Genomic DNA, 26,819 nt, shown 5'->3' with positions numbered 1-26,819 from the left:
CAAATATGGGAAAAAGACATATGTGGGGAAAACGCAAATATGGGAAAACGCAAATATAGGAAAAACGCAAATATGGGAAAAACGCAAATATGGGTAAAACGCACATATGGCAAAAACGCAAATATGGCAAAAACGCAAATATGGCAAAAACGCAAATATGGCAAAAACGCAAAAATGGGAAAAACGCAAATATGGCAAAACGCAACTATGGCAAATACGCAATTATGGCTAAAACGCAACTATGGCAAAAACGCAACTATGGCAAAAACGCAACTATGGCAAAAACGTAAATATAGCAAAAACGCAAATATGTAAAAAATGCAAATATGAACAAAAACGCAAATATGGGAAAAACGCAAATATGGGAAAAACGCAAATATAGGAAAAATGCAAATATGGGAGAGGATAAACTTGTGGTACACTATGACAAGTGGAAAGATTCGGTTGGTAGGACATAGTCTGAATAGTCAAAGGTTCACGAAATATATGAGAAATGCAAATATGGGTAAAACGCAAATATGGGAAAAATGCAAATATGGGAAAAACGCAAATATGGGAAAAACGCAAATATGGGAAAAACGCAAATATGGGAAAAACGCAAATATGGGAAAAACGCAAATATGGGTAAAATGCAAATATGGGAGAAGATAAACTTGTGGTACAACTTAACAAGAGGAAAGAATCGGTTTGAAGGACATAGTCTGAATAGTCAAAGGTTCACGAAATATATGAGAAACGCAAATATGGGAAAAACGATAATATGGTAAAAACGCAAAAGTGGGAAAAACGCAAATATGGGAAAAACGCAAATATGGGAATAACGCAAATCTGGGAAAAACGCAAATATGGGGAAAACGCAAATATGGCAAAAACGCAAAAATGGGAAAAACGCAAATATGGCAAAAACGCAACTATGGCAAATACGCAATTATGGCTAAAATGCAACTATGGCAAAAACGCAACTACGGCAACAACGCAACTATGGCAAAAACGAAAATATAGCAAAAACGCAAATATGTAAAAAACGCAAATATGAAAAAAAACGCAAATATGGGAAAAACGCAAATATGGGAAAAATGCAAATATGGGAAAAACGCAAATATGGGAAAAACGCAAATATGGGAAAAACGCAAATATGGGAATAACACAAATATGGGAAAATCGCAAATATGGGAAAAACGCAAATATGGGATAAACCCAAATTTGGGTAAAACACATATAAGAGAAAAATGCAAATATGGGACAAACGCAAATATAGGAAAAATGCAAATATGGGAAAAACACAAGTATTGGAAAAATGCAAACATTGGAAAAACGCAAATATTGGAAAAACGCAAAAATGGGAAAAACGCAAATATAGGAAAAACGCAAATATGGGAAAAATGCAAATATGGGAGAAGATAAACTTGTGGAACAACTTGACAAGAGGAAAGAATCGGTTGGTAGGACATAGTGTGAATAGTCAAAGGTTCACGAAATGTATGAGAACCACAAATATGGGAATAACGCATAAGTGGGAAAAACGCAAATATGGGAAAACGCAAATATAACAAAAACGCAAAAATGGGAAAAACGCAAATATATGTAAAACGCACATATGGCAAAAACGCAAATATGGCAAAAACGCAAATATGGCAAAAACGCAAAAATGGGAAAAACGCAAATATGGGTAAAACGCACATATGGCAAAAACGCAAATATGGCAAAAACGCAAATATGGCAAAAACGCAAATATGGGAAAAACGCAAATATGGGAAAAACGCAAATATGGGAAAAACGCAAACATGGGAAAAAGGCCAATATGGGAAAAACGCAAATATGGCAAAAACGCAAATTTGGCAAAAACGCAAATATGGGAAAGACGCAAATATGGGAAAGACGCAAATTAGGGAAAATCGCAAATATGGGAAAACGCAAATATGGGACAAACGCAAATATGGGAAAAAGGAAAATATAGGAAAAACGCAAATATGGGAAAAGCGCAAATATGGGGAAAACGCAAATATGGGAATAATGCAAATATGGGAAAAACCCAAATATGGGAGAAGATAAACTTGTGGAACAACTTGACAAGAGGAATGAATCGGTTGGTAGGACATAGTGTGAATAGTCAAATGTTCACGAAATATATGAGAACCGCAAATATGGGAAAAACGCAAATGTGGGAAAAACGCAAGTAAGGGAAAAACGCAAATATAGGAAAAACGCAAATATGGGAAAAACGCAAATATGGGAATAACGCAAATATGGGAAAAACACACATATGGCAAAAACGCAAATATGGAAAAAACGCAAATATGGCAAAAACTAAAATATGGCAAAACGCAAATATGGCAAAAACGCAAAAATGTGAAAAATGCAAATATGGCAAAAACGCAACTATGGTAAATACGCAATTATGGCAAAAACGCACCTATGGGAAAAACGCAACTATGGCACAAACGCAACTATGGCAAAAATGTAACTATGGCAAAAACGTAAATATAGCAAAAACGCAAATATGTAAAAAATGCAAATGTGGGAAAAACGAAAATACGGGAAAAACGCAAATATGGGAAAAACGCAAATATGGGAAAAACGCAAATGTGGGAAAAACACAAATATGGGAAAAACGCAAATATGGGAAAACCGCAAATATCGGAAAAACGGAATTATGGGAAAAACGCAAATATGGGAAAAACGCAAATATGGGAAAAACGCAAATATGGGAAAAATGCAAATATGGGAAAAACGCAAAAATGCGAAAAACGCAAATATGGGAAAAACGCAAATATGGGAAATATGCAAATATGGGAAATACGCAAATATCAGAAAAACTCAAATATCGGAATAACGCAAACATGAGAAAAATGCAAATATGGGAAAAACGCAAATATTGGAAAAACGCAAATATGGCATAAACGCAAATATGGCAAAAACGCAAATATGGCAAAAACGCAAATATGGCAAAAACGCAAATAAGGCAAAAACGCAAATATGGCAAAAACGCAAATATGGCAAAAACGCAAATATGGCAAAAACGCAAATATGGGAAAAACACAAATATCGGAAAAAGGCAAATATGGGAAAAAGGCAAATATGGGAAACTGCAAATATGGGAAAAACGCAAATATGGGAAAAACGCAAATAAGGTTAAAACGCAAATATGGTTAAAACGCAAATATAGGAAAAAACCAAATATGGGAAAAACCAAAATATGCCTAAAAGCAAATATTGCAAAAACGCAAATATGGCAAAATCGTAAATATGGCAAAAAAGCAAATATGGCAAAAACGCAAATATGGCAAAAAAGCAAATATGGCAAAAACGTAAATATGGAAAAAACGCGAATATGGCAAAAACGCGAGTATGGAAAAAACGCGAATATGGGAAAAACGCAGATATGGGAAAAACGCAAATATGGGAAAAACGCAAATATGGGAAAAAGGCAAGTATGGGAAAATCGCAAATATGAGAAAAACGCAAATATGGGAAAAAAGCAAATATGGGAAAAACGCAAATATGGGAAAAACGCAAATATGGGAAAAACGCAAATATGGGAAAAAAGCAAATATGGGAAAATGCAAATATGGGAGAAGATAAACTTGTGATACAAATTGACAAGTGGAAAGAATCGGTTGGTAGGACATAGTCTGAATAGTCAAAGGTTCACGAAATATATGAGAAACGCAAATATGGGTAAAACGCAAATATGGTAAAAACGCAAATATAGGAAAAACGCAAATACGGGAAAAACGCAAATATGGGAAAAACGCAAATATGGGAAAAACGCAAATATGGGAAGAACGATAATATGGGAAGAACGCAAATATGGGAAGAACGCAAATATCGGAAAAACTCAAATATGGGAAATACGCAAATATGGGAAAAACGCAAATATGGGAAACACGCAAATATGGCAAAGTCGCAAATATGGCAAAGACGAAAATATGGCAAATACGCAAATATGGCAAAGAGGCAAATATGTAAAAGCTGCAAATAAGGGAAAGACGCAAATATGGGAAAAACGCTAATATGGGAAAGACGCAAATATGGGAAAGACGCAAATATGGGAAAGACGCAAATATGGGAAAGACGCAAATATGGAAAAGACACAAATATGCTAACGACGCAATTTTGGCAAAAACGCAAATATAGGAAAAACGCAAATATGGGAAAAACGCAAATATGGGAAATACGCAAATAAGGGAAAAACGCAAATATGGGAAAAACACAAATATGGGAAAAATGCAAATATATGAAAAACGCAAATATGGGAAAAACGCAAATATGTGAGAAGATAAACTTGTGGTACAACTTGACAAGAGTAAAGAATCGGTTGGTAGGACATAGTGTGAATAGTCAAATGTTCACGAAATATATGAGAACCGCAAATATGGGAAAAACGCAAATGTGGGAAAAACGCAAGTAAGGGAAAAACGCAAATATAGGAAAAACGCAAATATGGGAAAAACGCAAATATGGGAATAACGCAAATAGGGGAAAAACACACATATGGCAAAAACGCAAATATGGAAAAAACGCAAATATGGCAAAAACTCAAATATGGCAAAACGCAAATATGGCAAAAACGCAAAAATGGGAAAAACGCAAATATGGCAAAAACGCAACTATGGTAAATGCGCAATTATGGCAAAAACGCACCTATGGCAAAAACGCAACTATGGCAAAAACGCAACTATGGCAAAAATGCAACTATGGCAAAAACGTAAATATAGCAAAAACGCAAATATGTAAAAAACGCAAATGTGGGAAAAACGAAAATATGGGAAAAACGCAAATATGGGAAAAACGCAAATATGGGAAAAACGCAAATGTGGGAAAAACACAAATATGGGAAAAACGCAAATATGGGAAAACCGCAAATATGGGAAAAACGGATTTATGGGAAAAACGCAAATATGCGAAAAACGCAAATATGGGAAAAACGCAAATATGGGAAATATGCAAATATGGGAAATACGCAAATATCGGAAAAACTCAAATATCGGAATAACGCAAACATGAGAAAAATGCAAATATGGGAAAAACGCAAATATTGGAAAAACGCAAATATGGTATAAACGCAAATATGGCAAAAACGCAAATATGGCAAAAACGCAAATAAGGCAAAAACGCAAATATGGCAAAAACGCAAATATGGCAAAATCGCAAATATGGCAAAAACGCAAATATGGCAAAAACGCAAATATGGGAAAAACACAAATATCGTAAAAAGGCAAATATGGGAACAAGGCAAATATGGGAAACTGCAAATATGGGAAAAACGCAAATATGGGAAAAACGCAAATATGGGAAAATCGCAAATATGGGAAAAACGCAAATATTGGAAAAACGCAAATATGGTATAAACGCAAATATGGCAAAAACGCAAATATGGTATAAACGCAAATATGGCAAAAACGCAAATATGGCAAAAAAGTAAATATGGCAAAAACACAAAAATGGCAAAAAAGCAAATATGGCAAAAACGCAAATATGGCAAAAAAGCAAATATGGCAAAAAAGTAAATATGGCAAAAACGCGAATGTGGCAAAAACACGAATATGGAAAAAATGCGTATATGGCAAAAACGCAAGTATGGCAAAAACACGAATATGGGAAAAACGCAGATATGGGAAAAACGCAAATATGGGAAAAACGCAAATATGGGAAAAAGGCAATTATGGGAAAAACGCAAATATGAGAAAAACGCAAATATGGGAAAAAAGCAAATATGGGAAAAACGCAAATATGGGAAAATCGCAAATATGGGAAAAACGCAAATATGGGAAAAACGCAAATACGGGAAAATGCAAATATGGGAGAATATAAACTTGTGATACAAATTGACAAGTGGAAAGAATCGGTTGGTAGGACATAGTCTGAATAGTCAAAGGTTCACGAAATATATGAGAAACGCAAATATGGGTAAAACGCAAATATGGGAAAAACGCAAATATAGGAAAAACGCAAATACGGGAAAAACGCAAATATGGGAAAAACGCAGATATGGGAAAAACACAAATATGGGAAGAACGCAAATATGGGAAAAACGCAAATATGGGAAGAACACAAATATGGGAAGAACGCAAATATGGGAAGAATGCAAACATGGGAAGAACGCAAACATGGGAAGAACGCAAATATGGGAAAAACGCTAATATGGGAAAAACGCAAATATGGGAAAAACGCAAATATGGGAAAAACGCAAATATCGGAAAAACTCAAATATGGGAAATACGCAAATATGGGAAAAACGCAAATATGGGAAACACGCAAATATGGCAAAGTCGCAAATATGGCAAAGACGAAATTATGGCAAATACGCAAATATGGCAAAGAGGCAAATATGTCAAAGCCGCAAATAAGGGAAAGAGGCAAATATGGGAAAAACGCTAATATGGGAAAGACGCAAATATGGGGAAGACGCAAATATGGGAAAGACGCAAATATGGGAAAGACGCAAATATGGAAAAGACACAAATATGCTAACGACGCAAATTTGGGAAAAACGCAAATATAGGAAAAACGCAAATATGGGAAAAACGCAAATATGGGAAAAACGCAAATATGGGAAAAACGCAAATTTGGGAAAAACGCAAATATGGGAAAAATGCAAATATATGAAAAACGCAAATATGGGAAAAACGCAAATATGTGAGAAGATAAACTTGTGGTACAACTTGACAAGAGTAAAGAATCGGTTGGTAGGACATTGTCTGAATAGTCAAAGGTTCACGAAATATATGAGAAACGCAAATATGGGAAAACGATAATATGGGAAAAACGCAAATATGGGAAAAACGCAAAAATGGGATAAAAGCAAATATGGGAATAACCCAAATATGGGAATAACCCAAATATGGGAAAAACGGTAATATGGGAAAAACGCAAATATGGGATAAACCCAAACTTGGGAAAAACGCAAATATGGGAAAAATGCAAATATGGGAAAAAAGCAATTATGGGAAAAACGCAAATATGGGAAAAAAGCAAATACTGGAAAACTGCAAACATTGGAAAAACGCAAATATTCGAAAAACGCAAAAATGGGAAAAACGCAAATATAGGAAAAACGCAAATATGGGAAAAATGCAAATATGGGAGAAGATAAACTTGTGGAACAACTTGACAAGAGGAAAGAATCGGTTGGTAGGACATAGTGTGAATAGTCAAAGGGTCACGAAATATATGAGAACCACAAATATGGGAAAAAGACATATGTGGGGAAAACGCAAATATGGGAAAACGCAAATATAGGAAAAACGCAAATATGGGAAAAACGCAAATATGGGTAAAACGCACATATGGCAAAAACGCAAATATGGCAAAAACGCAAATATGGCAAAAACGCAAATATGGCAAAAACGCAAAAATGGGAAAAACGCAAATATGGCAAAACGCAACTATGGCAAATACGCAATTATGGCTAAAACGCAACTATGGCAAAAACGCAACTATGGCAAAAACGCAACTATGGCAAAAACGTAAATATAGCAAAAACGCAAATATGTAAAAAATGCAAATATGAACAAAAACGCAAATATGGGAAAAACGCAAATATGGGAAAAACGCAAATATAGGAAAAATGCAAATATGGGAGAGGATAAACTTGTGGTACACTATGACAAGTGGAAAGATTCGGTTGGTAGGACATAGTCTGAATAGTCAAAGGTTCACGAAATATATGAGAAATGCAAATATGGGTAAAACGCAAATATGGGAAAAATGCAAATATGGGAAAAACGCAAATATGGGAAAAACGCAAATATGGGAAAAACGCAAATATGGGAAAAACGCAAATATGGGAAAAACGCAAATATGGGTAAAATGCAAATATGGGAGAAGATAAACTTGTGGTACAACTTAACAAGAGGAAAGAATCGGTTTGAAGGACATAGTCTGAATAGTCAAAGGTTCACGAAATATATGAGAAACGCAAATATGGGAAAAACGATAATATGGTAAAAACGCAAAAGTGGGAAAAACGCAAATATGGGAAAAACGCAAATATGGGAATAACGCAAATCTGGGAAAAACGCAAATATGGGGAAAACGCAAATATGGCAAAAACGCAAAAATGGGAAAAACGCAAATATGGCAAAAACGCAACTATGGCAAATACGCAATTATGGCTAAAATGCAACTATGGCAAAAACGCAACTACGGCAACAACGCAACTATGGCAAAAACGAAAATATAGCAAAAACGCAAATATGTAAAAAACGCAAATATGAAAAAAAACGCAAATATGGGAAAAACGCAAATATGGGAAAAATGCAAATATGGGAAAAACGCAAATATGCGAAAAACGCAAATATGGGATAAACGCAAATATGGGAAATATGCAAATATGGGAAATACGCAAATATCGGAAAAACTCAAATATCGGAATAACGCAAACATGAGAAAAATGCAAATATGGGAAAAACGCAAATATTGGAAAAACGCAAATATGGCATAAACGCAAATATGGCAAAGACGCAAATATGGCAAAAACGCAAATATGGCAAAAACGCAAATAAGGCAAAAACGCAAATATGGCAAAAACGCAAATATGGCAAAAACGCAAATATGGCAAAAACGCAAATATCGGAAAAACACAAATATCGGAAAAAGGCAAATATGGGAAAAAGGCAAATATGGGAAACTGCAAATATGGGAAAAACGCAAATATGGGAAAAACGCAAATATGGGAAAAACGCAAATATGGGAAAAACGCAAATATGGGAAGAACGCAAATATGGGAAAAACGCAAACATGGGAAGAACGCAAATATGGGAAGAACGCAAATATGGGAAGAATGCAAACATGGGAAGAACGCAAACATGGGAAGAACGCAAATATGGGAAAAACGCTAATATGGGAAAAACGCAAATATGGGAAAAACGCAAATATGGGAAAAACGCAAATATCGGAAAAACTCAAATATGGGAAATACGCTAATATGGGAAAAACGCAAATATGGGAAACACGCAAATATGGCAAAGTCGCAAATATGGCAAAGACGAAAATATGGCAAATACGCAAATATGGCAAAGAGGCAAATATGTCAAAGCCGCAAATAAGAGAAAGACGCTAATATGGGAAAAACGCTAATATGGGAAAGACGCAAATATGGGAAAGACGCAAATATGGGAAAGACGCAAATATGGGAAAGACGCAAATATGGAAAAGACACAAATATGCTAACGACGCAAATTTGGGAAAAACGCAAATATAGGAAAAACGCAATTATGGGAAAAACGCAAATATGGGAAAAACGCAAATATGGGAAAAACGCAAATATGGGAAAAATGCAAATAAATGAAAAACGCAAATATGGGAAAAACGCAAATATGTGAGACGATGAACGTGTGGTACAACTTGACAAGAGTAAAGAATCGGTTGGTAGGACATTGTCTGAATAGTCAAAGGTTCACGAAATATATGAGAAACGCAAATATGGGAAAACGATAATATGGGAAAAACGCAAATATGGGAAAAACGCAAATATGGGAAAAACTCAAATATGGGAAAAACGCAAATATGGGAATAACGCAAATATGGGAAAATCGCAAATATTGGGAAAACGCAAATATGGGAAAAACGCAAATATGGGATAAAAGCAAATATGGGAATAACCCAAATATGGGAAAAACGCAAATATGGGAAAAACGCAAATATGGGATAAACCCAAATTTGGGAAAAACGCAAATATGGGAAAAATGCAAATATGGGAAAAAAGCAATTATGGGAAAAACGCAAATATGGGAAAAAAGCAAATATTGGAAAAATGGAAACAATGGAAAAACGCAAATATTGGAAAAACGCAAAAATGGGAAAAACGCAAATATAGGAAAAACGCAAATATGGGAAAAATGCAAATATGGGAGAAGATAAACTTGTGGAACAACTTGACAAGAGGAAAGAATCGGTTGGTAGGACATAGTGTGAATAGTCAAATGTTCACGAAATATATGAGAACCGCAAATATGGGAAAAACGCAAATGTGGGAAAAACGCAAGTAAGGGAAAAACGCAAATATAGGAAAAACGCAAATATGGGAAAAACGCAAATATGGGAATAACGCAAATATGGGAAAAACACACATATGGCAAAAACGCAAATATGGAAAAAACGCAAATATGGCAAAAACTCAAATATGGCAAAACGCAAATATGGCAAAAACGCAAAAATGGGAAAAACGCAAATATGGCAAAAATGCAACTATGGTAAATACGCAATTATGGCAAAAACGCACCTATGGCAAAAACGCAACTATGGCAAAAACGCAACTATGGCAAAAATGCAACTATGGCAAAAACGTAAATATAGCAAAAACGCAAATATGTAAAAAACGCAAATGTGGGAAAAACGAAAATATGGGAAAAACGCAAATACGGGGAAAAACGCAAATGTGGGAAAAACACAAATATGGGAAAAACGCAAATATGGGAAAACCGCAAATATGGAAAAAACGGAATTATGGGAAAAACGCAAATATGGGAATAACGCAAATATGGGAAAAACGCAAATATGGGAAAAATGCAAATATGGGAAAAACGCAAATATGCGAAAAACAAAAATATGGGAAAAACGCAAATATGGGAAATATGCAAATATGGGAAATACGCAAATATCGGAAAAACTCAAATATCGGAATAACGCAAACATGAGAAAAATGCAAATAAGGGGAAAAACGCAAATATTGGAAAAACGCAAATATGGCATAAACGCAAATATGGCAAAAACGCAAATATGGCAAAAACGCAAATATGGCAAAAACGCAAATAAGGCAAAAACGCAAATGTGGCAAAAACGCAAATATGGCAAAAACGCAAATATGGGAAAAACACAAATATCGGAAAAAGGCTAATATGGGAAAAAGGCAAATATGGGAAACTGCAAATATGGGAAAAACGCAAATATGGGAAAAACGCAAATAAGGTTAAAACGCAAATATGGTTAAAACGCAAATATAGGAAAAAACCAAATATGGGAAAAACCAAAATATGCCTAAAAGCAAATATTGCAAAAACGCAAATATGGCAAAATCGTAAATATGGCAAAAAAAGCAAATATGGCAAAAACACAAATATGGCAAAAAAGCAAATATGGCAAAAAAGTAAATATGGCAAAAACGCGAACGTGGCAAAAACACGAATATGGAAAAAACGCGAATATGGCAAAAACGCGAGTATGGCAAAAACGCGAATATGGGAAAAAGGAAAAAATGGGAAAAACGCAAACATGGGAAAAACGCAAAAATGGGAAAAAAGCAAATATGGGAAAAACGCAAATATGGGAAACACACAAATATGGGAAAAACGCAAATATGGGAAAAACGCAAATATGGGAAAATGCAAATATGGGAGAAGATAAACTTGTGATACAAATTGACAAGTGGAAAGAATCGGTTGGTAGGACATAGTCTGAATAGTCAAAGGTTCACGAAATATATGAGAAACGCAAATATGGGTAAAACGCAAATATGGGATAAACGCAAATATAGGAAAAACGCAAATACGGGAAAAACGCAAATATGGGAAAAACGCAAATATGGGAAAAACGCAAATATGGGAAGAACGCAAATATGGGAAAAACGCAAATATGGGAATAACGCAAATATGGGAAGAACGCAAATATGGGAAGAATGCAAACATGGGAAGTACGCAAACATGGGAAGAACGCAAATATGGGAAAAACGCTAATATGGGAAAAACGCAAATATGGGAAAAACGCAAATATGGGAAAAACGCAAATATCGGAAAAACTCAAATATGGGAAATACGCAAATATGGGAAAAACGCAAATATGGGAAACACGCAAATATGGCAAAGTCGCAAATATGGCAAAGACGAAAATATGGCAAATACGCAAATATGGCAAAGAGGCAAATATGTCAAAGCCGCAAATAAGGGAAAGACACAAATATGGGAAAAACGCTAATATGGGAAAGACGCAAATATGGGAAAGACACAAATATGGGAAAGACGCAAATATGGGAAAGACGCAAATATGGAAAAGACACAAATATGCTAACGACGCAAATTTGGGAAAAACGCAAATATAGGAAAATCGCAAATATGGGAAAAACGCAAATATGGGAAAAACGCAAATATGGGAAAAACGCAAATATGGGAAAAACGCAAATATGGGAAAAATGCAAATATATGAAAAACGCAAATATGGGAAAAACGCAAATATGTGAGAAGATAAACTTGTGGTACAACTTGACAAGAGTAAAGAATCGGTTGGTAGGACATTGTCTGAATAGTCAAAGGTTCTCGAAATATATGAGAAACGCAAATATGGGAAAACGATAATATGGGAAAAACGCAAATATGGGAAAAACGCAAATATGGGAAAAACGCAAATATGGGAATAATGCAAATATGGGAAAATCGCAAATATGGGGAAAACGCAAATATGGGAAAAACGCAAATATGGGATAAAAGCAAAAATGGGAATAACCCAAATATGGGAAAAACGCAAATATGGGAAAAACGCAAATGTGGGATAAACCCAAATTTGGGAAAAACGCAAATATGGGAAAAATGCAAATATGGGAAAAAAGCAATTATGGGAAAAACGCAAATATGGGAAAAAAGCAATTATGGGAAAAACGCAAATATGGGAAAAAAGCAAATATTGGAAAAATGCAAACATTGGAAAAACGCAAACATTGGAAAAACGCAAAAATGGGAAAAACGCAAATATAGGAAAAACGCAAATATGGGAAAAATGCAAATATGGGAGAAGATAAACTTGTGGAACAACTTGACAAGAGGAAAGAATCGGTTGGTAGGACATAGTGTGAATAGTCAAAGGGTCACCAAATATATGAGAACCACAAATATGGGAAAAAGGCATATGTGGGAAAAACGCAAATATGGGAAAACGCAAATATAGGAAAAACGCAAATATGGGAAAAACGCAAATATGGGTAAAACGCACATATGGCAAAAACGCAAATATGGCAAAAACGCAAATATGGCAAAAACGCAAATATGGCAAAAACGCAAAAATGGGAAAAACGCAAATATGGCAAAAACGCAACTATGGCAAATACGCAATTATGACTAAAACGCAACTATGGCAAAAACGCAACTATGGCAAAAACGCAACAATGGCAAAAACGTAAATATAGCAAAAACGCAAATATGTAAAAAATGCAAATATGAACAAAAACGCAAATATGGGAAAAACGCAAATATGGGATAAACGCAATTATAGGAAAAATGCAAATATGGGAGAGGATAAACTTGTGGTACACCATGACAAGTGGAAAGATTCGGTTGGTCGGACATAGTCTGAATAGTCAAAGGTTCACGAAATATATGAGAAATGCAAATATGGGTAAAACGCAAATATGGGAAAAACGCAAATATGGGAAAAACGCAAATATGGGAAAAACGCAAATATGAGAAAAATGCAAATATATGAAAAACGCAAATATGGGAAAAACGCAAATATGTGAGAAGATAAACTTGTGGTACAACTTGACAAGAGTAAAGAATCGGTTGGTAGGACATTGTCTGAATAGTCAAAGGTTCTCGAAATATATGAGAAACGCAAATATGGGAAAACGATAATATGGGAAAAACGCAAATATGGGAAAATCGCAAATATGGGAAAAACGCAAATATGGGAAAAACGCAAATATGGGAATAATGCAAATATGGGAAAATCGCAAATATGGGGAAAACGCAAATATGGGAAAAACGCAAATATGGGATAAGAGCAAATATGGGAATAACCCAAATATGGGAAAAACGCAAATATGGGAAAAACGCAAATATGGGATAAACCCAAATTTGGGAAAAACGCAAATATGGGAAAAATGCAAATATGGCAAAAACGCAACTATGGCAAATACGCAATTATGGCTAAAATGCAACTATGGCAAAAACGCAACTATGGCAAAAACGCAACTATGGCAAAAACGTAAATATAGCAAAAACGCAAATATGTAAAAAACGCAAATATGAAAAAAAATCGCAAATATGGGAAAAACGCAAATATGGGAAAAACGCAAATATGGGAAAAACGCAAATATGGGAAAAACGCAAATATGAGAAAAATGCAAATATATGAAAAACGCAAATATGGGAAAAACGCAAATATGTGAGAAGATAAACTTGTGGTACAACTTGACAAGAGTAAAGAATCGGTTGGTAGGACATTGTCTGAATAGTCAAAGGTTCACGAAATATATGAGAAACGCAAATATGGGAAAACGATAATATGGGAAAAACGCAAATATGGGAAAAACGCAAATATGGGAAAAACTCAAATATGGGAAAAACGCAAATATGGGAATAACGCAAATATGGGAAAATCGCAAATATGGGGAAAACGCAAATATGGGAAAAACGCAAATATGGGATAAAACCAAATATGGGAATAACCCAATTAGGGAAAAACGCAAATATGGGAAAAACGCAAATATGGGATAAACCCAAAATTGGGAAAAACGCAAATATGGGAAAAATGCAAATATGGGAAAAAAGCAATTATGGGAAAAACGCAAATATGGGAAAAAAGCAAATATTGGAAAAATGCAAACAATGGAAAAACGCAAATATTGGAAAAACGCAAAAATGGGAAAAACGCAAATATAGGAAAAACGCAAATATGGGAAAAATGCAAATATGGGAGAAGATAAACTTGTGGAACAACTTGACAAGAGGAAAGAATCGGTTGGTAGGACATAGTGTGAATAGTCAAATGTTCACGAAATATTGGGAAAAACGCAAATGTGGGAAAAACGCAAGTAAGGGAAAAACGCAAATATAGGAAAAACGCAAATATGGGAATAACGCAAATATGGGAAAAACACACATATGGCAAAAACGCAAATATGGAAAAAACGCAAATATGGCAAAAACTCAAATATGGCAAAACGCAAATATGGCAAAAACGCAAAAATGGGAAAAACGCAAATATGGCAAAAATGCAACTATGGTAAATACGCAATTATGGCAAAAACGCACCTATGGCAAAACGCAACTATGGCAAAAACGCAACTATGGCAAAAAAGCAACTATGGCAAAAACGTAAATATAGCAAAAACGCAAATATGTAAAAAACGCAAATGTGGGAAAAACGAAAATATGGGAAAAACGCAAATATGGGAAAAACGCAAATGTGGGAAAAACACAAATATGGGAAAAACGCAAATATGGGAAAACCGCAAATATGGAAAAAACGGAATTATGGGAAAAACGCAAATATGGGAAAAACGCAAATATGGGAAAAACGCAAATATGGGAAAAATGCAAATATGGGAAAAACGCAAATATGCGAAAAACGCAAATATGGGAAAAACGCAAATATGAGAAATATGCAAATATGGGAAATTCGCAAATATCGGAAAAACTCAAATATCGGAATAAAGCAAACATGAGAAAAATGCAAATATGGGAAAAACGCAAATATTGGAAAAACGCAAATATGGCATAAACGCAAATATGGATAAAACGCAAATATGGGAAAAACGCAAATATGGCAAAAACGCAAATAAGGCAAAAACGCAAATGTGGCAAAAACGCAAATATGGCAAAAACGCAAATATGGCAATAACGCAAATATGGGAAAAACACAAATATCGGAAAAAGGCAAATATGGGAAAAAGGCAAATATGGGAAACTGCAAATATGGGAAAAACGCAAATATGGGAAAAACGCAAATAAGGTTAAAACGCAAATATGGTTAAAACGCAAATATAGGAAAAAACCAAATATGGGAAAAACCAAAATATGCCTAAAAGCAAATATTGCAAAAACGCAAATATGGCAAAATCGTAAATATGGCAAAAAAGCAAATATGGCAAAAACACAAATATGGCAAAAAAGCAAATATGGCAAAAAAGTAAATATGGCAAAAACGCGAATGTGGCAAAAACACGAATATGGAAAAAACGCGAATATGGCAAAAACGCGAGTATGGCGAAAACGCGAATATGGGAAAAACGCAGATATGGGAAAAACGCAAATATGGGAAAAACGCAAATATGGGAAAAAGGAAAAAATGGGAAAAACGCAAACATGAGGAAAACGCAAATATGGGAAAAAAGCAAATATGGGAAAAACGCAAATATGGGAAAATGCAAATGTGGGAGAAGATAAACTTGTGATACAAATTGACAAGTGGAAAGAATCGGTTGGTAGGACATAGTCTGAATAGTCAAAGGTTCACGAAATATATGACAAACGCAAATATGGGTAAAACGCAAATATGGGAAAAACGCAAATATAGGAAAAACGCAAATACGGGAAAAACGCAAATATGGGAAAAACGCAAATATGGGAAGAACGCAAATATGGGAAAAACGCAAATATGGGAAGAACGCAAATATGGGAAGAACGCAAATATGGGAAGAATGCAAACATGGGAAGAACGCAAACATGGGAAGAACGCAAATATGGGAAAAACGCTAATATGGGAAAAACGCAAATATGGGAAAAACGCAAATATGGGAAAAACGCAAATATCGGAAAAACTCAAATATGGGAAATACGCAAATATGGGAGAAACGCAAATATGGGAAACACGCAAATGTGGCAAAGTCGCAAATATAGCAAAGACGAAAATATGGCAAATATGCAAATATGGCAAAGAGGCAAATATGTCAAAGCCGCAAATAAGGGAGAGACGCAAATATGGGAAAAACGCTAATATGGGAAAGACGCAAATATGGGAAAGACACAAATATGGGAAAGACGCAAATATGGGAAAGACGCAAATATGGAAAAGACACAAATATGCTAACGACGCAAATTTGGGAAAAACGCAAATATAGGAAAAACGCTAATATGGGAAAAACGCAAATATGGGAAAAACGCAAATATGGGAAAAACGCAAATATGGGAAAAACGCAAATATGGGAAAAATGCAAATATATGAAAAACGCAAATATGGGAAAAACGCAAATATGTGAGAAGTAAACTTGTGGTACAACTTGACAAGAGTAAAGAATCGGTAGGTAGGACATTGTCTGAATAGTCAAAGGTTCTCGAAATATATGAGAAACGCAAATATGGGAAAACGATAATATGGGAAAAACGCAAATATGGGAAAAACGCAAATATGGGAAAAACGCAAATATGGGAATAATGCAAATATGGGAAAATCGCAAATATGGGGACAACGCAAATATGGGAAAAACGCAAATATGGGATAAAAGCAAAAATGGGAATAACCCAAATATGGGAAAAACGCAAATATGGGAAAAACGCAAATGTGGGATAAACCCAAATTTGGGAAAAACGCAAATATGGGAAAAATGCAAATATGGGAAAAAAGCAATTATGGGAAAAACGCAAATATGGGAAAAAAGCAATTATGGGAAAAACGCAAATATGGGAAAAAAGCAAATATTGGAAAAATGCAAACATTGGAAAAACGCAAACATTGGAAAAACGCAAATATGGGAAAAACGCAAATATAGGAAAAACGCAAATATGGGAAAAATGCAAATATGGGAGAAGATAAACTTGTGGAACAACTTGACAAGAGTAAAGAATCAGTTGGTAGGACATAGTGTGAATAGTCAAAGGGTCACGAAATATATGAGAACCACAAATATGGGAAAAAGGCATATGTGGGAAAAACGCAAATATGGGAAAACGCAAATATAGGAAAAACGCAAATATGGGAAAAACGCAAATATGGGTAAAACGCACATATGGCAAAAACGCAAATATGGCAAAAAAGCAAATATGGCAAAAACGCAAATATGGCAATAACGCAAAAATGGGAAAAACGCAAATATGGCAAAAACGCAACTATGGCAAATACGCAATTATGGCTAAAACGCAACTATGGCAAAAACGCAACTATGGCAAAAACGCAACTATGGCAAAAACGTAAATTTAGCAAAAACGCAAATATGTAAAAAATGCAAATATGAACAAAGACGCAAACATGGGAAAAACGCAAATATGGGAAAAACGAAAATATAGGAAAAATGCAAATATGGGAGAGGATAAACTTGTGGTACACCATGACAAGTGGAAAGATTCGGTTGGTAGGACATAGTCAGAATAGTCAAAGGTTCACGAAATATATGAGAAATGCAAATATGGGTAAAACGCAAATATGGGAAAAATGCAAATATGGGAAAAACGCAAATATGGGTAAAACGCAAATATGGGAAAAACGCAAATATGGAAAAAACGCAAATATGGGAAAAACGCAAATATGGGTAAAATGCAAATATGGTAGAAGATAAACTTGTGGTACAACTTAACAAGAGGAAAGAATCGGTTTGTAGGACATAGTCTGAATAGTCAAAGGTTCTCGAAATATATGAGAAACGCAAAAATGGGAAAAACGATAATATGGGAAAAACGCAAATATGGGAAAAACGTAAATATGGGAAAAACCCAAATATGGGAATAACGCAAATCTGGGAAAAACGCAAATATGGGGAAAACGCAAATATGGCAAAAACGCAAAAATGGGAAAAACGCAAATATGGCAAAAACGCAACTACGGCAAATACGCAATTATGGCTAAAATGCAACTATGGCAAAAACGCAACTACGGCAAAAACGCAACTATGGCAAAAACGTAAATATAGCAAAAACGCAAATATGTAAAAAACGCAAATATGAAAAAAAACGCAAATATGGGAAAAACGCAAATATGGGAAAAATGCAAATATGGGAAAAACGCAAATATGCGAAAAACGCAAATATGGGAAAAACGCAAATATGGGAAATATGCTAATATGGGAAATACGCAAATATCAGAAAAACTCAAATATCGGAATAACGCAAACATGAGAAAAATGCAAATATGGGAAAAACGCAACTACTGGAAAAACGCAAATATGGCATAAACGCAAATATGGCAAAAACGCAAATATGGCATAAACGCAAATATGGCAAAAACGCAAATAAGGCAAAAACGCAAATATGGCAAAAACGCAAATAAGGCAAAAACGCAAATATGGCAAAAACGCAAATATGGCAAAAACGCAAATATGGGAAAAACACAAATATCGGAAAAAGGCAAATATGGGAAAAAGGCAAATATGGGAAACTGCAAATATGGGAAAAACGCAAATAAGGTTAAAACGCAAATATGGTTAAAACGCATATATAGGAAAAAACCAAATATGGGAAAAACCAAAATATGCCTAAAAGCAAATATTGCAAAAACGCAAATATGGCAAAATCGTAAATATGGCAAAAAAGCAAATATGGCAAAAACGCAAATATGGCAAAAAAGCAAATATGGCAAAAAAGTAAATATGGCAAAAACGCGAATGTGGCAAAAACACAAATATGGAAAAAACGCGAATATGGCAAAAACGCGAGTATGGCAAAAACGCGAATATGGGAAAAACGCAGATATGGGAAAAACGCAAATATGGGAAAAACGCATATATGGGAAAAAGGCAAATGTGGGAAAAACGCAAATATGAGAAAAACGCAAATATGGGAAAAAAGCAAATATGGGAAAAACGCAAATATGGGAAAAACGCAAATATGGGAAGAACGCAAATATGGGAAAAACGCAAATATGGGAAGAACGCAAATATGGGAAGAACGCAAATATGGGAAGAATGCAAACATGGGAAGAACGCAAACATGGGAAGAACGCAAATATGGGAAAAACGCTAAAATGGGAAAAACGCAAATATGGGAAAAACGATAATATCGGAAAAACTCAAATATGGGAAATACGCAAATATGGGAAAAATGCAAATATGGGAAACACGCAAATATGGCAAAGTCGCAAATATGGCAAAGACGAAAATATGGCAAATACGCAAATATGGCAAAGAGACAAATATGTCAAAGCCGCAAATAAGGGAAAGACGCAAATATGCGAAAAACGCTAATATGGGAAAGACGCAAATATGGGAAAACGCAAATATGGGAAAGACGCAAATATGGGAAAGACGAAAATATGGAAAAGACACAAATATGCTAACGACGCAAATTTGGGAAAAACGCAAATATAGGAAAAACGCAAATATGGGAAAAACGGAAATATGGGAAAAATGCAAATATATGAAAAACGCAAATATGGGAAAAATGCAAATATGGGAAAAATGCAAATATGGGAAATACGCAAAGGTGGGAAAAAAACAAATATGGGAAAAACGCAAATATGGGAAAAACGCAAATATGGCAAAAACGCAAAAATGGGAAAAACGCAAATATGGGAAAATCGCTAATATGGGAAAAACACAAATATGGGAAAAACGCAAATATGAGAAAAATGCAGATATGGGAGAAGATAAACTTGTGGTGCACCTTGACAAGTGGAAAGAATTGGTTGGTAGGACATAGTCTGAATAGTCAAAGGTTCACGAAATATATGAGAAACGCAAATATGGGAAAAACGATAATATGGGAAAAACGCAAATATGGGAAAAAAGCAAATATGGGAATAACCCAAATATGGGAAAAACGCAAATATGGGAAAAACGCAAATATGGGATAAACACAAATATGGGAAAAACGCAAATATGGGAAAACCGCAAATATGGGAAAAACGCAAATATGGGAAAGACGCAAATATGGGAAAGATGCAAATATGGGAAAAACGCAAATATGGGAAAAACGCAAATATGGGAAAAACGCAAATATGGGAAAAATGCAAATACAGGAAAAACGCAAATATGGGAAAAACGCAAATATGGGAAGAACACAATAATGGGAAAAACGCAAATATGGGAAGAACGCAAATATTGGAAGAACACAAATATGGGAAGAACGCAAACATGGGAAGAACGCAAACATGGGAAGAACGGAAATATGGGAAAAACGCTAATATGGGAAAAACGCAAATATGGGAAAAACGCAAATATGGGATAAACGCAAATATGGGAAAAACTCAAATATGGGAAAGATGCAAATATGGCAAAGACGCAAATATGGCAAAGACGCAAATATGTCAAATACGCAAATATGGCAAAGACGTAAATATGGCAAAGTCGCAAATAAGGGAAAGACGCAAATATGGGAAAAACGCTAATATTGGATAAATGCAAACATTGGAAAAACGTAAATATGGGAATAATGCAAATATGGGAAAATCGCAAATATGGGGAAAACGCAAATATGGGAAAAACGCAAATATGGGATAAAAGCAAATATGGGAATAACCCAAATATGGGAAAAACGCAAATATGGGAAAAACGCAAATATGGGATAAACCCAAATTTGGGAAAAACGCAAATATGGGAAAAATGCAAATATGGGAAAAAAGCAATTATTGGAAAAACGCAAATATGGGAAAAAAGCAAATATTGGAAAAATGCAAACATTGGAAAAACGCAAACATTGGAAAAACGCAAAAATGGGAAAAACGCAAATATAGGAAAAACGCAAATATGGGAAAAATGCAAATATGGGAGAAGATAAACTTGTGGAACAACTTGACAAGAGGAAAGAATCGGTTGGTAGCACATAGTGTGAATAGTCAAAGGGTCACGAAATATATGAGAACCACAAATATGGGAAAAAGGCATATGTGGGAAAAACGCAAATATGGGAAAACGCAAATATAGGAAAAACGCAAATATGGGAAAAACGCAAATATGGGTAAAATTCACATATGGCAAAAACGCAAAAATGGCAAAAACGCAAATATGGCAAAAACGCAAATATGGCAAAAACGCAAATATGGCAAAAACGTAAATATAGCAAAAACGCAAATATGTAAAAAATGCAAATATGAACAAAAACGCAAATATGGGAAAAACGCAAATATGGGTAAAACGCACATATGGCAAAAACGCTAATATGGCAAAAACGCAAATATGGCAAAAACGCAAATATGGCAAAAACGCAAAAATGGGAAAAACGCAAATATGGCAAAAACGCAACTATGGCAAATACGCAATTATGGCTAAAACGCAACTATGGCAAAAACACAACTATGGCAAAAACGCAACAATGGCAAAAACGTAAATATAGCAAAAACGCAAATATGTAAAAAATGCAAATATGAACAAAAACGCAAATATGGGAAAAACGCAAATATGGGAAAAACGCAAATATAGGAAAAATGCAAATATGGGAGAGGATAAACTTGTGGTACACCATGACAAGTGGAAAGATTCGGTTGGTAGGACATAGTCTGAATAGTCAAAGGTTCACGAAATATATGAGAAATGCAAATATGGGTAAAACGCAAATATGGGAAAAACGCAAATATGGGAAAAACGCAAATATGGGAAAAACGCAAATATGGGAAGAATGCAAATATATGAAAAACGCAAATATGGGAAAAACGCAAATATGTGAGAAGATAAACTTGTGGTACAACTTGACAAGAGTAAAGAATCGGTTGGTAGGACATTGTCTGAATAGTCAAAGGTTCTCGAAATATATGAGAAACGCAAATATGGGAAATCGATAATATGGGAAAAACGCAAATATGGGAAAAACGCAAATATGGGAAAAACGCAAATATGGGAAAAACGCAAATATGGGAATAAGCAAATATGGGAAAATCGCAAATATGGGGAAAACGCAAATATGGGAAAAACGCAAATATGGGATAAAAGCAAATATGGGAAAAACGCAAATATGGGAAAAACGCAAATATGGGATAAACCCAAATTTGGGAAAAACGCAAATATGGGAAAAATGCAAATATGGGAAAAAAGCAATTATGGGAAAAACGCAAATATGGGAAAAAAGCAAATATTGGAAAAATGCAAACATTGGAAAAACGCAAACATTGGAAAAACGCTAAAATGGGAAAAACGCAAATATTGGAAAAACGCAAATATGGGAAAAATGCAAATATGGGAGAAGATAAACTTGTGGAACAACTTGACAAGAGTAAAGAATCGGTTGGTAGGACATAGTGTGAATAGTCAAAGGGTCGCGAAATATATGAGAACCACAAATATGGGAAAAAGGCATATGTGGGAAAAACGCAAATATGGGAAAACGCAAATATAGGAAAAACGCAAATATGGGAAAAACGCAAATATGGGTAAAACGCACATATGGCAAAAACGCAAATATGGCAAAAAAGCAAATATGGCAAAAACGCAAATATGGCAATAACGCAAAAATGGGAAAAACGCAAATATGGCAAAAACGCAACTATGGCAAATACGCAATTATGGCTAAAACGCAACTATGGCAAAAACGCAACTATGGCAAAAACGCAACTATGGCAAAAACGTAAATATAGCAAAAACACAAATATGTAAAAAATGCAAATATGAACAAAAACGCAAATATGGGAAAAACGCAAATATGGGAAAAACGCAAATATAGGAAAAATGCAAATATGGGAGAGGATAAACTTGTGGTACACCATGACAAGTGGAAAGATTCGGTTGGTAGGACATAGTCTGAATAGTCAAAGGTTCACGAAATATATGAGAAATGCAAATATGGGTAAAACGCAAATATGGGAAAAATGCAAATATGGGAAAAACGCAAATATGGGAAAAACGCAAATATGGGAAAAACGCAAATATGGGAAAAACGCAAATATGGGAAAAACGCAAATATGGGCAAATGCAAATATGGTAGAAGATAAACTTGTGGTACAACTTAACAAGAGGAAAGAATCGGTTTGTAGGACATAGTCTGAATAGTCAAAGGTTCTCGAAATATATGAGAAACGCAAATATGGGAAAAACGATAATATGGGAAAAACGCAAATATGGGAAAAACGTAAATATGGGAAAAACCCAAATATGGGAATAACGCAAATCTGGGAAAAACACAAATATGGGGAAAACGCAAATATGGCAAAAACGCAAAAATGGGAAAAACGCAAATATGGCAAAAACACAACTACGGCAAATACGCAATTATGGCTAAAATGCAACTATGGCAAAAACGCAACTACGGCAAAAACGCAACTATGGCAAAAACGTAAATATAGCAAAAACGCAAATATGTAAAAAACGCAAATATGAAAAAAAACGCAAATATGGGAAAAACGCAAATATGGGAAAAATGCAAATATGGGAAATACGCAAATATCAGAAAAACTCAAATATCGGAATAACGCAAACATGAGAAAAATGCAAATATGGGAAAAACGCAAATACTGGAAAAACGCAAATATGACATAAACGCAAATATGGCAAAAACGCAAATATGGCATAAACGCAAATATGGCAAAAACGCAAATAAGGCAAAAACGCAAATATGGCAAAAACGCAAATAAGGCAAAAACGCAAATATGGCAAAAACGCAAATATGGCAAAAACGCAAATATGGGAAAAACACAAATATCGGAAAAAGGCAAATATGGGAAAAAGGCAAATATGGGAAACTGCAAATATGGGAAAAACGCAAATAAGGTTAAAACGCAAATATGGTTAAAACGCAAATATAGGAAAAAACCAAATATGGGAAAAACCAAAATATGCCTAAAAGCAAATATTGCAAAAACGCAAATATGGCAAAATCGTAAATATGGCAAAAAAGCAAATATGGCAAAAACGCAAATATGGCAAAAAAGCAAATATGGCAAAAAAGTAAATATGGCAAAAACGCGAATGTGGCAAAAACACAAATATGGAAAAAACGCGAATATGGCAAAAACGCGAGTATGGCAAAAACGCGAATATGGGAAAAACGCAGATATGGGAAAAACGCAAATATGGGAAAAACGCAAATATGGGAAAAAGGCAAATATGGGAAAAACGCAAATATGAGAAAAACGCAAATATGGGAAAAACGAAAATATGGGAAAAACGCAAACATGGGAAAAACGCAAATATGGGAAAAACGCAAATATGGGAAAAACGCAAATATGGGAAAATGCAAATATGGGAGAAGATAAACTTGTGATACAAATTGATAAGTGGAAAGAATCGGTTGGTAGGACATAGTCTGAATAGTCAAAGGTTCACGAAATATATGAGAAACGCAAATATGGGTAAAACGCAAATATGGGAAAAACGCAAATATAGGAAAAACGCAAATACGGGAAAAACGCAAATATGGGAAAAACGCAAATTTGGGAAGAACGCAAATATGGGAAAAACGCAAATATGGGAAGAACGCAAATATGGGAAGAACGCAAATATGGGAAGAACGCAAACATGGGAAGAACGCAAATATGGGAAAAACGCTAAAATGGGAAAAACGCAAATATGGGAAAAACGCAAATATCGGAAAAACTCAAATATGGGAAATACGCAAATATGTGAAAAACGCAAATATGGGAAACACGCAAATATGGCAAAGTCGCAAATATGGCAAAGACGAAAATATGGCAAATACGCAAATATGGCAAAGAGGCAAATATGTCAAAGCCGCAAATAAGGGAAAGACGCAAATATGCGAAAAACGCTAATATGGGAAAGACGCAAATATGGGAAAACGCAAATATGGGAAAGACGCAAATATGGGAAAGACGAAAATATGGAAAAGACACAAATATGCTAACGACGCAAATTTGGGAAAAACGCAAATATAGGAAAAACGCAAATATGGGAAAAACGCAAATATGGGAAAAACGCAAATATGGGAAAAACGGAAATATGGGAAAAATGCAAATATATGAAAAACGCAAATATGGGAAAAATGCAAATATGGGAAAAATGCAAATATGGGAAATACGCAAAGGTGGGAAAAAAACAAATATGGGAAAAACGCAAATATGGGAAAAACGCAAATATGGCAAAAACGCAAATATGGGAAAAACGCAAATATGGGAAAATCGCTAATATGGGAAAAACACAAATATGGGAAAAACGCAAATATGTGAAAACCGCAAATATGGGGAAAACAGAAATATGGGAAAAACGCAAATGTGGGAAAAACGCAAATATGGGAAAAACGCAAATATGGGAAAAACGCAAAAATGGCAAAAACGCAAATATGGGAAAAACGCAAACATGGGAAAAACGAAAATATGGGAAAAACGCAAATATGAGAAAAATGCATATATGGGAGAAGATAAACTTGTGGTGCACCTTGACAAGTGGAAAGAATTGGTTGGTAGGACATAGTCTGAATAGTCAAAGGTTCACGAAATATATGAGAAATGCAAATATGGGAAAAACGATAATATGGGAAAAACGCAAATATGGGAAAAAAGCAAATATGGGAAAATGCAAATATGGGAGAAGATAAACTTGTGATACAAATTGACAAGTGGAAAGAATCGGTTGGTAGGACATAGTCTGAATAGTCAAAGGTTCACGAAATATATGAGAAACGCAAATATGGGTAAAACGCAAATATGGGAAAAACGCAAATATAGGAAAAACGCAAATACGGGAAAAACGCAAATATGGGAAAAACGCAAATATGGGAAGAACGCAAATATGGGAAAAACGCAAATATGGGAAGAACGCAAATATGGGAAGAACGCAAATATGGGAAGAATGCAAACATGGGAAGAACGCAAACATGGGAAGAACGCAAATATGGGAAAAACGCAAATATGGCAAAAACGCAAATATGGCAAAAACGCAAATATGGGAAAAACACAAATATCGGAAAAAGGCAAATATGGGAAAAAGGCAAATATGGGAAACTGCAAATATGGGAAAAACGCAAATAAGGTTAAAACGCAAATATGGTTAAAACGCAAATATAGGAAAAAACCAAATATGGGAAAAACCAAAATATGCCTAAAAGCAAATATTGCAAAAACGCAAATATGGCAAAATCGTAAATATGGCAAAAAAGCAAATATGGCAAAAACGCAAATATGGCAAAAAAGCAAATATGGCAACAAAGTAAATATGGCAAAAACGCGAATGTGGCAAAAACACAAATATGGAAAAAACGCGAATATGGCAAAAACGCGAGTATGGCAAAAACGCGAATATGGGAAAAACGCAGATATGGGAAAAACGCAAATATGGGAAAAACGCAAATATGGGAAAAAGGCAA

General features: G+C 34.9%; 1 protein-coding gene across 1 annotated transcript; it reads left to right on the top strand.

Moving 5' to 3' along the window:
* The first annotated feature begins 1,530 nt into the window (after positions 1–1,530).
* On the top strand, positions 1,531–2,052 carry LOC126184009 (uncharacterized). The gene has a single exon (XM_049926362.1). The coding sequence runs from the start codon at positions 1,531–1,533 to the stop codon at positions 2,050–2,052; it is 522 nt and encodes a 173-aa protein (XP_049782319.1).
* Positions 2,053–26,819: the final 24,767 nt, after the last annotated feature.

The sequence above is a fragment of the Schistocerca cancellata genome, chromosome 4, assembly GCF_023864275.1.
Source record: "Schistocerca cancellata isolate TAMUIC-IGC-003103 chromosome 4, iqSchCanc2.1, whole genome shotgun sequence".
NCBI lineage: Eukaryota > Metazoa > Arthropoda > Insecta > Orthoptera > Acrididae > Schistocerca > Schistocerca cancellata.
The sequence above is the reverse complement of the archived record's forward strand: the minus strand, read 5'-3'. Positions and strand labels throughout refer to the sequence as shown.